The 14966-nt window shown below is 41.2% G+C and overlaps 1 protein-coding gene across 1 annotated transcript in view; it reads left to right on the top strand.

Annotated features, from left to right (window-relative positions):
• The first annotated feature begins 415 nt into the window (after positions 1-415).
• The window catches only part of LOC311017777 (piezo-type mechanosensitive ion channel component 2), a 29649-nt gene continuing 15098 nt past the window's right edge, over positions 416-14966 (top strand). The window contains exons 1-26 of the mRNA XM_084016357.1: positions 416-513; positions 1957-2052; positions 4902-5003; positions 5238-5283; positions 5379-5538; positions 5614-5827; positions 5946-6159; positions 6905-7085; positions 7314-7391; positions 7639-7680; positions 7759-7885; positions 8068-8213; positions 8568-8831; positions 9450-9558; positions 9812-9933; positions 10224-10283; positions 10901-11049; positions 11476-11640; positions 12006-12047; positions 12337-12369; positions 12711-12823; positions 13021-13196; positions 13370-13546; positions 13619-13783; positions 14340-14540; positions 14621-14825. Coding sequence (XP_083872483.1) covers positions 450-513; positions 1957-2052; positions 4902-5003; positions 5238-5283; positions 5379-5538; positions 5614-5827; positions 5946-6159; positions 6905-7085; positions 7314-7391; positions 7639-7680; positions 7759-7885; positions 8068-8213; positions 8568-8831; positions 9450-9558; positions 9812-9933; positions 10224-10283; positions 10901-11049; positions 11476-11640; positions 12006-12047; positions 12337-12369; positions 12711-12823; positions 13021-13196; positions 13370-13546; positions 13619-13783; positions 14340-14540; positions 14621-14825 — 3451 coding nt within the window. The 5' untranslated portion in view covers positions 416-449. The remainder of the gene's footprint in view (positions 514-1956; positions 2053-4901; positions 5004-5237; positions 5284-5378; positions 5539-5613; positions 5828-5945; positions 6160-6904; positions 7086-7313; positions 7392-7638; positions 7681-7758; positions 7886-8067; positions 8214-8567; positions 8832-9449; positions 9559-9811; positions 9934-10223; positions 10284-10900; positions 11050-11475; positions 11641-12005; positions 12048-12336; positions 12370-12710; positions 12824-13020; positions 13197-13369; positions 13547-13618; positions 13784-14339; positions 14541-14620; positions 14826-14966) is intronic.

Below are 14966 nucleotides of genomic sequence, written 5' to 3'. Positions count from 1 at the left end.
GGCTATTCTTCTGAGTGAGATTAGCCTCGATATGAGTATAGTATCAGAGATGCTGGGTCACAACCCATTATGTCTGGGAGAGAGGCAGAGAGAGAGAGAGAGAGAGATAGAGAGAGGTGAGCGAGGGAAAGGAGGGTGTGACAGAGACACAGGCAAAGATCATCTTCACACAATTTTAAAATCAAGAATCTCCGCACATTCAGTGTTCGTTGTCACTGGACTGCTATCGTCTCTGTTTTGTTGTACTTTGAGTGTGTCGGACTCCAACTATATTTCCTGTATTTTCACTGCTGTATTGGAAGATGCTTTGACCCAGGCTTCACAGATGTTCTTCTGATGTGGGCAGGCTGGAGTTTCCCTCCACATTGCTTTGCTTATTTGTGTGGACATCTAGAGGGAGATTGTGTCTGAAGGAGCGGTGTGAGTGTCTCTGGCACTAAGAAGGAGACATGGCAGGGGACCTCGTTATTGGGATGCTCTATAACTTATTGCTACCACTACTCCTGCTGACTGGTGAGTCGATGTCTGTTTGATCATTTTATTCATATGCAATTATTCTGATAGAAATTACATCTCCAGTGTGTCCCTAACCAGAGTTCAGTTAGAGAGCAAAGAGGTCATATTAGGTTTAAATGGTGTTTCTACAGCAGTTTCGGGTCTTGAGATCAGAATAAGAGTAATATTTGGGTGTCAAGTGGAGATGCTGATTAGCTAGTAAATGTGTGCTTACTGTTGCAGACAACTGGCTTTTGGCTGAATAGTATATTGAGGAAATACATGACACTCATATAGTTTCCGGGATTAATATGGATTTCTATTAGGTTCATTCATGTCTCATATCTTGCAAAATATGAGCTGAAGCTTAAGTGTTGTTATCAAGCCAGCAAGAGGCTGTGCGTCGCAAAGTTCAGGTCTGAGATGGACCACGCTGACCGAAGATTTACCTGAGGACCATTTTTGTATCTACTGTGAATAGTGAAATGTACTGTGTAACTTTGCCTGTTGTCTACGCTGTGTGGGGCCTTTGATTTGCTAATGGGACAAGTGTTAGTTGTAAGTTATAATGTTGCTGCTGTGATGTTGTGATGAAAGAATACATATCTCTTTCCAGTATGAGGGTCCCTGACTGTTTTATCTTTATCCCCACAGACCTCTTAATGGTTTCTTCATTGCAAAACACAAGCTGAGCAGCCAAGAATTGTTCGATCATTTTAAAATCCAGTTAAGATGCCAAAGTTCTTAAGTGTTACCTAATATAGGCTTCTTACAGGAAATAGTTAATGTATAAGACTAGTTGGTGTGAGAAATGCACACCTCTAGGTTTTTACATAACAATAATTTTGCATAACAATAATATCATCAGGTCGTAATACAACACATGCATGGCATTATGTAGTTTCCAAGAAGCGCCGGCTCAAACTCATCACAATAGAGAACAGTATAGAGAACATGACTGCAACTTTACTGGCAGGTCGCGCACCTCTTCTAATCGGGCTGGGGCCGAGGAAGCACGCCGTTCTTTAAAACGTAAAGAGCACTCTCACTAGCCAAACAATACGGACTTAAGGCCCCATCGTGCCTGGGTACAGTACGGATGGCCTAGTGTGAGTGCGCTCTAAAAATCTTACTGGGTACAGGCTTTTCTATTTCATGCTTTTCCAATGCTAAGCCACAGCACTTGGTGGTTTAGATGAACTGTGGTATTTTCTCCTTTTAGAAGTTATTTTGATTAGTTTCCAAACATTGTATATAAGTAAAGAGGCTGGTTACACCAGGCCATTTGCTTATTTGTGTTCTTTTTGAGTTTACCTGGCCAAAGCCATGTTTGTGATCTAAAGAAAATAATATATATAAAAAAAAATAAAAAAACTTAAATGTTTCCTGTAGACAAATTAATATTGTAGACCATTTCTATCAAACAGATGAAGTATGTGTGTTCTTTCTTCTGCACCTCAGCTTCTTCGTTCCGCTACAATGGTCTGTCAGTGGTGTATTTCCTGTTTTTGCTCACCTTGCCGCTGCTGCCAAACCCCAGCCCTGCTACCATGAAAGGTGAGAGGGAATTCAGAGGCAAATCATTTCATATAAAGTATTTATGATTTCACAGGTTTTGCTCTGACCCAGTTACAAAGTGTTAAAGTGTTGATGCAATTCATTTATGATCATTCTGTGTTTGCAATTTAAGACGATTACATTAAAAATACACCATCCCTCCAATAATTCTCATTGAAACAGAGGCCAATGGCAATTACCTCTACTACACTATGACATGCATTGTTTGGATTTTTGGAAGTGGGCTTGTAGGAGGTGCTTATCAACAGTCAGTGTACAACCCCAACCCTTGGGAGTATTTTTACAGCTTTATTAATTACTTTATTACAAGACACCTTTGACAAAAAGCAGTAACTTTTCCTTGTAAAAGACAGTCCTGATGGTCTCCTGCTGCCTCGATTAGTTAGTTAGCTTGTGTTACTGTGCATTGGTGTTTTAAAGGGTTAGTTCAAATGTATCACAATACAGATGGCTGTCAGACGAGAAGGTAAAGCAATAAAAAATATAAAAAAAATATACCGTCCATTTAAACTGATATTGATTTTTTTTCAGTGGCTAATATGAGATTTGCTACTTCCCCTATCCATAACAGTAAATTGCTTCACATCTGTGCTGGCACTCCAAACTGGGGGCATGCAGACTATGGATAAGATGCCAACCCCCCCCCCCCCTTTTTTTTTTAAATGTTAACTATCCCTATAGAGCAAAAGCTTTAATCTTTTAAGAACATAACATTATGTAAAGTAAACAGTTCCTGTGATATTTTGTATTGTTTATGGGTTGTGTATATTTATTTACAACTTAATTGTTCTGTTAAAGTTTGATTGTGATTGGAAGATGGAAAAAAAGGGAGATAAAGCAAAACAGATTATATTTAGTGTGTGTGTGTGTGCGTGCACATGTGCATGTGTTTTCTCTGTATTGATCACTGATGAATTAAAGGATCTGTACCCCTCCCTCAAAGTACTTTGTAAAGGGGATGCGGTTGGAACGGTCAAATCAATTATACATAACCTGGTAATTACAGTGAGGAATTAAAAGATGTAATGTCAGCATTTTGACAGCATTTTTTCTTTCTTTCCATCCCTCCACCTAAGACTGTTTGCCTTTCAGCAATATTCACTGATCCCACAGTTATTTTAATATCCCTAATATGAGTTCACTCTCCTTGGGCTAAGTGGTCAAGTGTGTACATCCTGTGTGCATCTGTTTCGTGGGTTTTTTGTAAATCCACTGACACTTTGGAGAGTGTATGTGTGTCTCCCTTATTAGGAAGCAGAGAGGTTTAAGTGAAACAATGCTTTTAGAAAAAATCCTGAGCAACAGTACATTTGCAGGCTCAGCTAATATTGAACCGCAACAGCTATTAATGCTTTTGTACCTCCGACCTTTTGATTACAAGGGTCAGACTCTAGACTGAGATTATGAACTGTTGCGTTTGGTTAAAAACAAACAATTAATTTAAAAGCTTCCCGTTTCTAGCATTTAATTATTTTAGTGTCATCAATAAATGTATTAATGTATATGACTTTTGTACATTTCTTCCTTGAACACTGATTTATTATTTTCTCTGAGTAAGTGCAGTCTATCTAAGAGGAAAATGATTTAGGTATATTATCAAAAATGTAATCTTAAACATTATAGGTAGTATAGGTATAAAGTCCTTCCTACATTCGTAGTAACTGCCAGCTTGTTTGAGATTATCTGAATTGGTTTGAACAATTGAAAGTTAAAGAATATCTTAGCTGATAAAGACTTGGTAATGTAAATGAGTTGCTTGGAAAATAGTGACTAGTGCCAATCAGTAGTCATCAACTATGTAAGTCCTTACTATGTTATTCAAGCTGAACTGATCTTGTGACTTTGAACCTGCCTAACATTAGCATCTTAGCATTATTATTGTGAGCATGTTAGCTTGCTGATGTTAGCATTTAGCTCAAACCACCAGTGTGCCTAAGTACAGCCTCACAAAGCTGCTAGCATGGCTGCAATCTTGTTAAACTAACTGTGAAGCTGCGACAGCTAATATTATAACCGGTATATCTTGTTTTTTTGCAGTCAAAGAGTGTCATCTGGCTCTTGTGGCCACTAGAAGAACTGCATTATAGGACATTTCTGCACTGGTTTCAACATTCAGCTCACATTCAGTGCCTGCACGTGGGAGTGGTTCATTTAAGGACCTGTAATGACATCCCACTTGACTGTAAAAATATCTCCCTTTAGCCGGCTTATTTGTCTGTAAAAATACTCACAGAAAAAGAACCAGTTAAATTTCAAATATTGCCAACCGTCTAAGAGACCATAATTACTGAAAAATGCCTTTAAGACAAATGCATCATCCATCAATGTGTATGTGTGTGTGTGTGTATGGGTGTACTGTACTGCACCACCATCAGAGCTTTATCCCTCTTTGGTTTAATCTCCCTTTAGGCAGAATAATAATTATATCTATATATCTATTATATCTTGTCTAGAATGGAAGACTAAAAGTTATAGCAACTTTTTTTAAATTTTCAATACTTTTATACTACTACTACTATTACTATTACTACTTACTATTTGTTATTCAATCCAAATTCCACTACCTGCTTCATCACTAACTAAGATGAAATTTCAAGATTAACAGCTGACATATTCACAAACTAACTCTAGTTTAGCACATTGTCAAAATGTTTTGGTTTGTTTGTTTGTTGTTCTGTTCCGCCTTTGAGTGTGGAAAAGCGCTATGAAAATATAATGTATTATTATTATATATATACTGTATACTGAATGTATCAACGTTCTGACATTGAAAGTTGTTTCATCACTTTTGTTTCCGCCTGTTGTCTCTCATCTGCTGCTATTTTCAGGCAAAACGGGGCAGTTCTTGCGGCTGATCATCTACACTAGTATGACTTTCCTGGCCCTGCAGTGCTTCATGCAGATCACCTTCACCTACATCCCTCTGGATGGTAAAAACAAACATTTCAGACTAACACTGTTTTTGTAAAAAAATTAAAAATGGCACCACTCATGTGAGTACACTTCAAGGAAATATTGTTTGAAATGACTGTGACTGTGCTCCAGCCCCCCGCGACCCTGAATACAGGATAAGCGGTAGACAATGGATGGATGGATAGACTGTGACTGTGTAAGAACATTTTCAGGAACTAACAATAAAACCTTTTTTCCTTATTTATCTACAGTTAGTGGCCACTGGGAAGATGTTCTCTACCATTTTGGCATCATAAGGTATCATAAGGAGCACTCGTCAAATGGAAACTACATGTTTACTATGTGAAGAAGGTCTCTGGAGATCAAGCCTATGATAATGCTTCTCTTTCCAGATTCAGTTCGGTTGACCCCGGGAACATTGTTCGTCTCCTGGCCCCGGATGTGGGTCTCTTTTGCTCTTCGCTCTTCGTACTGAGGCTGTGTAAAAAACTACTGCGTCCTGTGCCCCAAATCAGTCTGCATGAGAACGGAATACCACCCTCCGACGCCGAGGTAACTGCAGGCACAAATCTAGTGTTATAACTCCCCCTACACAATATCAATCTGATTATTTCATGGGTTTTGCAGGAAGTGGAAAACTCTGAAACAGAGTCTGAGGAAGGAAGCGACTCAGAAGGTTCTTCCTTTGACAGCTCTGATGAGACTACAGTGCCGGTTCAGACGGCTCCACCCCAGTTTGTCCAGAAACTGATAGTCTTTGCAGTTGGACTGAGACTGCTGCTGTCAACAATCATGAACACAGCAGGGAAAGTAGTGGTGACTTTACTGCTGGGGCTGGCAGGTACAGTAAAGCAGCTGGTGTAAGCATGCAGGTGTATTGTAGTTTTAAAATGTTGAGGAATGTTGTCTATTTCACTTCACTTTCACTCTTGGATGTGTGTTTGTGTGTGTATACGCAGGTATCACCTTGCCATCCCTTACCTCAGGTGTGTATTTCGGGGTTTTTCTGGGGCTGGTGTGGTGGTGGGTGTTCAGTCGCCCCATCAGCCTGCTAATCTTCAGCTCCCTGTGTGTGATGATGGCAATCTTCAGCGGAGGACACCTGCTGGCTCTGTACCTCTACCAGCTGCCGCTGTCTCAGGAGATTGTGCCACCAGAAGATACCTTCGCTGGGTACAGAAGTCATTTAAAAGATTAGACTGATATACTGGACTGATCAGGTTTTTTTTTTTTTAAATATCAGGTATCAGCATTTTCAGCAATCTCAGGTTTTGAAAAGTGAAGCCAACAGAGAAGTGCCTTAAACTTGCCTTCTCTCTGCTGGCCATCAGGGGGCGACTCTGATTCCATGGTAGTGTATAAGAAAAGTAACCTACTTCTCACTTGATTTATTATCTCAGTAAACATTAGATTTTGGTTAATTGGAGTGTCTTCTTCAATACAGTATGATGTCCATTTTGTAAATGATGGTCCCATTTACAGTAAAATAGCGGATATGCTTTGGGGCTACCTTGTGATTGACAGGTCACGACTGCGGCCTCGCTTCCACATTACAATTAGCTACTAAGATGATTTTAACACTTAGCTGTAAAGTTTAACTCAAATTATGAAAGCTAACTTTATTAACAGCTTCACACCAGAAGCCAGATGGAGACAGATGCAGTAAGATGCTCTGACACGTGTTTGGCAGATCCACCTCTCCCTCCTACAAAACCTTAGTCTTGTGTACCAATCACGATGACTACCTCCAGTTCTTCTATACAGTCTATGACCTCAACACAAATAAAAAGCACATTAAAAATCAAATTACAAAAATACATTTTTGTATTCCTGTATCCACTCTAACTCTGTATCTCACCATCTCTGCTTTTATTCCTACCTCAAACGCCACCCTGCACTCCTTCACTACCTGTCCTAGATTGTTTGGTATGACAGGAGTGATCAGAATCAATAGTTCAGACCCTCACACTCTTGGTCTGCACCCACATGTCAGCTGGCCTGACTTCATCAACCCTCTGGTTCTACTGCTGCTCTACTACACACTGGTGGCTTTGCTGCACAAATGGACCCAGACCACGGAGGAGGTTTGTGTGAATGTAGTAATTATTAATGAATGAATAAGATATAGTCAGGCCTATTCACGTGATGTTGATGCTATGCAGGATATGTTATATAGGGTTTCATGGTGCCTCCGCTCCAACTTCCACTGCTGGGTTGCCATCATCCATGCAGGCCCATGAACTTCACACTGTATTCAGACTATCTTACCTTACATGGCAGGCTTTAATAGCTGCTGTGTTTCTCAGGATCCTCATGATGAGGAGGAGTATGAGACCCCAGTAGAAAGTCCAGAAGCTCCTCCAAGCTTCTCCAGGGTCATCTACATATCGGGAGATAAAGAGGAGGTAACCTGTAAACATTGATATGTTTGTCTCTTACTGTTTGGTCACAGTAACATTATCAATGTATTACATCAGTTATCACTATTCTACTGCTGTGCTCATTGTTAGTTGCTCTGGATAAGAATACCAGCACATCTGTTCTGACATCATGGTTTTACTGCTATTTTCACCTCTAGCCTACACAAGTCAGCATTTTGAAATTGGCATTCTACAATATTTCATAACCAACCAGATTTTCTCTATTTTTCAGCTTTTGAGCAGCACAGATGAGGAAACCTATCTGCCTGACGAGGTAAGTCATTTTATTGATGAATATTGTTTTTGAGAATACTGGTCTATATTTACAGTATGATGCGCTGTCTTTCCTCAGCCAATGATTTTAATGGCGGGGAGTTCCTGGGAAGATGGAAATGATCTGGGCTCTCTGTTAGGAGGGGCAGGGTATACAAACTGTTACCACCCACCAGATTATGAAGGCAAAGACTCCTCATTACAGGGTAATCATCACTTAAAAATACATGACCTCAGCAACAACCACTTTCATCAATTTGTATAGCTCCACTGTATGTGTTGAGGCTGTCCTAAAATCTCAGCAATAGGCTACATACATTAGTCATTGACTCATTTACTAAATGTCTTCATGTCATTCTGTTTTCCTCCGTTGTGCTAGAGATGGTAGGCGAGGAAGAAATCGGGGAACAGTGTGAAGATGACCTTAAGTCTCTAACAGAGACCTCGGCTTCCCCCTCAGGCCCCAGTGGCCTGGTCATCTTTGGACTGCTGGTGCAAAAACACAGCTATGTCAGCGCCCTTATCACCATGATGGTAAGCTATACTAACGTGATTTGATTTTGTGGGGGTAGAGGTTGACAGGAGAGAAACATATAAAAGAGAAAGTTTGGGGTTAGCGTAGGTCAGCTGAAAGGAAGGAATTAAAACAATCATGTATTGGGGGTTTTTTTACACGTTCTTCGTCAGTTTAGCTAAACAGTTGGTGTTATCTGAACAAATATCCAATACATTAGGTGGAAAACTGCGCAGGCTTCGGCGCTAACGTTTAGCAAGAATGCTAACGTTAGCTAACGTTAGCTTAGTAAACTCCTAAACAAAATGTATGTGTAAAAGCGTGACATGAATGGCTGTTTGGCGTCACAATGTCAAATAAATATATATTCGAAGGTGTGGAGTATCACCTACAACAACTGGTTGACATTTGCCCTGCTGGTGTGGTCCTGTATAATTTGGATGATGCGGGACCGCCGCCGCTACGCCATGCTATCCGCCCCGTTCCTGGCCGTCTACGGCACCGTCCTGCTGGTGCTGGGCTTCCTGAGCGGCCTGCGGCCCGCCTCCGTGCTCTACCCCGGTCTCCCCGCGACCGTGATAGTGGACTTCGACCTGAACAGCTATTACCCTGCGCCCGTCGTCCACCTCGGAGCCAAGGTGAGGGGGACGTGGCGGTAAAATCACACGAAAATACCTTTTGTTGTTGAAAACACAAAGAGGTCAGATTTGTAAGAGTGTAATGTTACTGCGCAATACGCTATTGAGGTAGGCCACTCGGTACTTTACTTATTTACTTTACTCCCATGTTACACAGCACCTATTGAACGTGTTTCATAGTTACAGTCTACACACACACACACACACACACACACACACACACACACACACACACACACACACACACACACATCATTTACTATCATCATTCAACAATGTTTATGTTGTTGAATTCAGATTGGTCCATGGAAATGCCACACATGTTGGATCAGCAACACAGAGAAAAAAACAGAAATACAAAAAAAGTGTGTAAGATCCCATTGTTTATTTCGTAAGAAGCTGGTTAAATAAATAAATAACGTTTTTTCAGGGTCTTTAAATGACAGATTTCAGATTCATTCATTCACTCCTAATCTAACAAGATTTTTTAAACATATTTGTTTGGTTGTTTTTGCACTCCAGATTGCATTATATTTGTTACACAAATATGAATTGAACTTTACAATGTTTACTAAAGCGTATTGTAAAACTGTGCATGTGTGCATCCGTTTGCTGCAGGTCTTCTACAGCTTCAGCTTTTGGTTGATGTTTCGTCAGCAGCTAAAGGAGAGACAGGAGGAGCAGAGATTAAAGGAGGAATCTCTAGAGGAAGTCAGAGTCATGCAACGTAATTCATTTTCAAATTGCTCTTACAAAGATAAGATAAGATAAGCTACTACACTTTGTTTGGAGGGATATGACACCTGTGTACTAATGAAAACCAGACATGTAGCCATGCTATGTGTGATTGAATTCAGTGTGATGAAAAGTCAAAAATGTCTGCGTTCTCATTTTGCAACCTATTCTCCTTCACAATTCTCTCCCGTCCCTCCACGCCATTCCCGTCCTCATACTTCTCCGCTTGGCTTCCACCATGTCAGCGGAGGAAAGTCCGCCATCAGCTCTTGCAGTGATGCTGATCTCAGGAGTGAAAGGGACCCTGGTCAAATACTGGATCCTCTTCTGCTGCTCCATGTTCTTTGTGATCAGCTTCTCTGGAAAGGTATACCTATCGACAAACTAACAATGTGTCTAATAAAACTTTGCCAAACACTTCCACTTCTGGGCCTTGAGGGCTTGATGAAGTCAGGAAACTACAGTGAATGTCACCGTTGTAGGGTTGGCTTTATAAACTGCATGCTGGAGGGCTTCGGGCCACATACTGTAAGGACTCTTTATGCACAGTATGTGGGAGCCACCAAGAAAAAATGTGTCTAGTAGTCCACGTTATCTTTCCTGCATGGCATGGTATATATTATTTAATTTAATTGTCTTAATGTTTTCCCTGCTTAGGTGGTCGTGTACAAGATTCTCTACATTGTCCTCTTCCTCTTCTGTGTTGTCCTCTACCAGGTTAGTGATCTCAGGGATCTGGCCGGTAAGAATCAGCCAACTTTTAGTCTGTCTGTCTTTTGAAACAACTTAAGTTAACCAGCTTATGTTATTCTCTTTTCGGAGATGACTGGTGGAAATTTGATATTGAGATTGCAGAGCTCAATAAGTGGAGAATAACACACAAGGCCACTACTTTCAGGTTCATCTTACGCTGTAATGTGTTGACAGTGAATCATTTAGCTGTTGTGTGTGTCAGCTTTTGTATAAACTTTGGGGACGCACACACACACTGTGTGCTGCTCGTCGATACAATTTTGCAGTTAAAAGTATTGATTATGACTCAAAAACACATACACGGTCATTTTTTGCTGCTGTTTTCCTTTTTTCCCTCTCCCATCTTATGTTTCTGATGACCTTTTAGAAACACCGTGGGCACTTATGCAGAAAGGCCTAATGGCTGTGGAGGTGACGTAAGACAAGACAAACACCATTTGTCTATTCGGCATCACAGTTTGGACTGTTTGCTGGTGTTTATAGTGTTTTGTCTCATTAGTGGAGATCAAACTCATGAGTTAGGTTTAGATCTCTGGCTTCAGAGAAACCCGTATCGTATCACTCTGTCTTCTTTCTCTCAGATCCGGTATGATGTGTGGCGTCGGGTCCTGAAGACGTTCTGGGCGGTGGTGGTCGGGTACTCCATGGTGGTGTTGATAGCCATCTACATGTACCAGTTCAGAAGTGTGTCTGCTCTGTTCAGACAGTTTATGGGCATGTCGGAAGAAGGGTCAGTTGTGTGTCTGCAAACACGCTGTTCTATTTTATTGAAACTTTTACATTTATGCATATTAGATAAACATAAATGAAATCAATCCAACAAACAACAGCCACAAATACAACAAATAAATACAGACCAACATGGCACACAACACAACATAACATGAGGTAGTCGTTGGTGAAACCGGATTAGGTCTATTTTCGATCTTAGCTATACAGACCTATACACTAAAACACAAACATCGGGACAAGGAGAAAGATTGATATTCATTTTTACTGAAATCAAATGGAGCACTTGTGCAGGACAGTGCCATAACACATGAATCAATTTGTGATTTCTTTTGGGAAATGAAGCATGAAAATGATTTGCGTTGTGAATTTTGTCAGCAGACTTGACCCAGTTCGCTAGTTGTCATAGCATCGCATCTGTTTTCAGTCTTCGTGACCTGGGTTTGGAGCGGTACGACACGGTGGAACTGTTTGCACGTATCCTGCTTCCTGCTGTCTTCCTGTTGGCTTGTATCCTCCAGCTGCACTACTTCAACACAGACTTTCTGACTCTCACTGACCTCGACAACGTACCTGTTAGACAGACTTCCAGGTGAGACCGCAAAAAATATGCAGAGGCAGGGAAAGAATATTTACAATGCTGTATTTAAATAACAATGCTGATAAATGTAATAAATATGGCAAGTAGGAATAAGATCACACATTAAAATTGACCGTAGAAAAAAGATAAAATCCCTTCAAATGACTTGAGTTAGTTACATCTGTTCAACAGTCAATGTGGTAAAATGTATATGATAGCAGTTTTACTGATATTATAGTTTATATTCAAAACAGTACAATAAATGAATTATGTATGTTATTATAAACCAGTGCCATTGTTTCTTGGATGTTAAACAATTACTGTTGATTCTGTACTTTAAACATGTTGTTTATCTCTTTATCTTTCTCTCCTCCCAGAGAAGAAGAGCTCAAGAGTTCAGTCAATGTGATATCGGAGATGTAAGAGCTGGATTTATTCCCCCATAAATGTTTTTATTGTACTCACATTTCAAATGGCGCTTAACGCTTAACGGTATCTAGATATAATCAGTGTTTATTGGGTGAGCTGGCCACATGTGGTGTGAATGCGTTGCCTGTGAATCTCATAAAATATAACTTCTGCTAAACATTGAGTTCATTTGGGAGAGGAAGGTGAAATGATTGTTGAATTATTCAGTGTTCAGAGTTACAGAAATATCAGTGACACTGACTGTATTGTTCACACGACTCTCTTTCATTTCAATTCCAGTCTTAAAGAAAACATTGAAAAGTTACAGAAAAGGTAAGGCTGTTGTTCGACTCTTGGTTGTTGTTGTTGTTGGTTAGTCAACAGATCAGCGTTTGTGTCAACAGTATATACTGTATTATGCTTATTTGATATATATTTTACATTCATACATACTTATGTATGAATAAAATATATGTATGTATACATGTGTTTTGGGATGAGTTATAAAAAAGACACTTCCTGGTGACAACCAGTGTTGGGATACATGTCAACCAATAAAACTGCTCCTGAACCTGAAACAGAACTCCCACCTTCTCAGTCTTTGTTAAGTTTCTCTGCGTATGGTTTTCCAAATAATTTTGTCAATATTTAAGATATGTCCTGTTGTCTTCCAGGCTTGTGAAAGAGCAAATGGAAAATGGGCAAAGTCAGGAGACGCTGGACAGCGTTGGACTACAAACCTCCTCGGAGAGAGGATCCGAAGAGCATGAAGAGACAGTAGAAGAGGGTAACTATCAAGATCAACAGTGGGGTCTCCTCCAACAATATGTATTTCATACACATGTTTTCCTCTTCTGAGACACAGATATAGGAATTAGTCTTAGACATTTGTCTTGCCTTTACTTTCTACCGGGGGCTGTATGAGAGATGATGTTTAAATTATGTCTGATGTGTTCTCTAGCCGTAACACCTCTCTTCCTCCAGAAACCGTCGCCAGTGATCGTGAGGACAAATGGGTTGTGATTGTGAACCGGTCGAGCCTGTTGCTCATTCAGGCTCTCTCAGGACTCCAAAGGCTCCAGGAGCAGAGCTGGAGACTGCTGGAGCTCCACAGCCTCAAAATCGTGGCCTCCGGCATTATCTGGGTGTCGCTGCAAGAGGTGGGATGTTTGTGCAGGTGTATGTGTGTGAAGATGTGTAGGTATGTGTGTGTAAAAAATCCCATGAAATTGATTTACTTAGTACTAAAAAAAATGATTCTTTCTCCTCAGAAGTTGGAGGTTGATCAACTATTATAACGCTGGATTAGTAGCCTTTAATAACTTTTTCACAGGTTTCTCTGATGAACTTGCTCTTCCTGGTTCTGTGGGCGTTTGCGCTTCCGTTTCCACGGATACGACCTGTGGCATCCAGCGTCTCTGCTGTGTGGGCCTGCGTCATGGTGGTGTGCAAGATGTTTTACCAGCTCAAAGTCATCAAACCACTTGATTACTCCTCCAACTGCACAGCTGTGAGTATCCATAGCCGTCGAAAGGATTCTGGATCGCCTGTCAGTCGGCGTTAACGTTGTTTTGTATCGCAGGGCCTGGTGCCGTCAAACAGCTCGGGCCTGGATGATGGAGCGGTGATGAGGGAGAACATGGTGGAGCTTCTCAGGAGGTCTATTCTCTACATCGAGCCCGTAGACCCCGTCTACTGGTGTGGAGCGCTGCGTAAATGTGAGGGCAGGATCCTTCCCTGTCTCAGGGTACGGTGCACCTGCCAAAGACTAATAACTCTGAATCATTGACATTTCTTAGGAATCACATTGACCACACAAAGCTGCTTTTGCATTCCATTATGTAACATCAACACTCAACCAGGTCTGGCTTCTAATCCACTCCGTTATTTACTGTAGGTAGGACTGAGAATCCTTTTAATAGCTATTAAGCAGGGAAAGTAAACTCTCTAAAGCTTAATAAGATACAGAGAGAACACCAGGACCAAACAATTGACCATTTTCAAGATAAACAGGGGGTGTAATTGATAAGATTAATTATGGACCCATTCCATTTAGTGTTCCACAGTCCCTGGTGCCTAGTGAGCCCCTGCCCTCCGCGGCATAATTCATGTTTTTCCCCTGCAATGGAGTGTCAGAATGGCTGCTGTGAAAAGGCTCTATTAGGAGCTCAGAGAAAGACATACGTATGAACTCCAGAGACACACTAGTTGGTTTTCTAAGTCACTGACAGACATCCCACAGCCCCACTTTTGGATTGTGTCCCCGAGCAGCGTTTCTCTAGAATGTTTTCTCTGTGTTGTAGAACCACCTGATGGTGCTCGGGCTGCTGGTATTCGAGGCGACTGTCCATCGGCACCAGCTCTACTTCCGTCTCCATAACGACCTCAAACCCCCGCCCTTCAGCATCATCTTTCAGGGCATCACGAGGCAGCACCTGGATGACGGCGTCCTGCCCTGCATCAAGTACTTCATCAACTTCTGCTTCTACAAGTTTGGACTGGAGGTACTGGAGGTGGAGGCGCGCGTCTGTGTATCTGATCGTATCTGGCAGCGGCGTCTTAACATGCACACACTTCTTCGTAGATCAGTTTAATCGTGGCGGTCAACGTGATTGGTCAGAGGATGGATTTCTATGCACTGCTCCATTCCTGCGCCTTATTGGCTGTTCTGTCACGGCGACGCAGGAAGGCCATCGGGGAGGTGTGGCCTAAATACTGCTGCTTCACTGCAGGGCTCATGGTGCTGCAGTACGTGCTCTGCATTGGAATCCCTCCTGCTGCCTGTGTTGGTATGGACTTCTTTAATCATTCTGGGAGTTTTTTTAAAGGACTTAACTATAGATATACTTATTTATAATTATATTTTTTTATAAGAAGCACCAGCAGTTGAGAAACTGGGCAAGATCAGCAGTGATGGAGAAAATGGTGAC

Source organism: Eutrigla gurnardus (assembly GCF_963514095.1).
Source record: "Eutrigla gurnardus genome assembly, chromosome: 8".
In the NCBI taxonomy this organism is placed as follows: Eukaryota; Metazoa; Chordata; class Actinopteri; order Perciformes; family Triglidae; genus Eutrigla; species Eutrigla gurnardus.
Note: the sequence above shows the minus strand (reverse complement) of the source record. Positions and strands in the feature narration are given on the sequence as shown.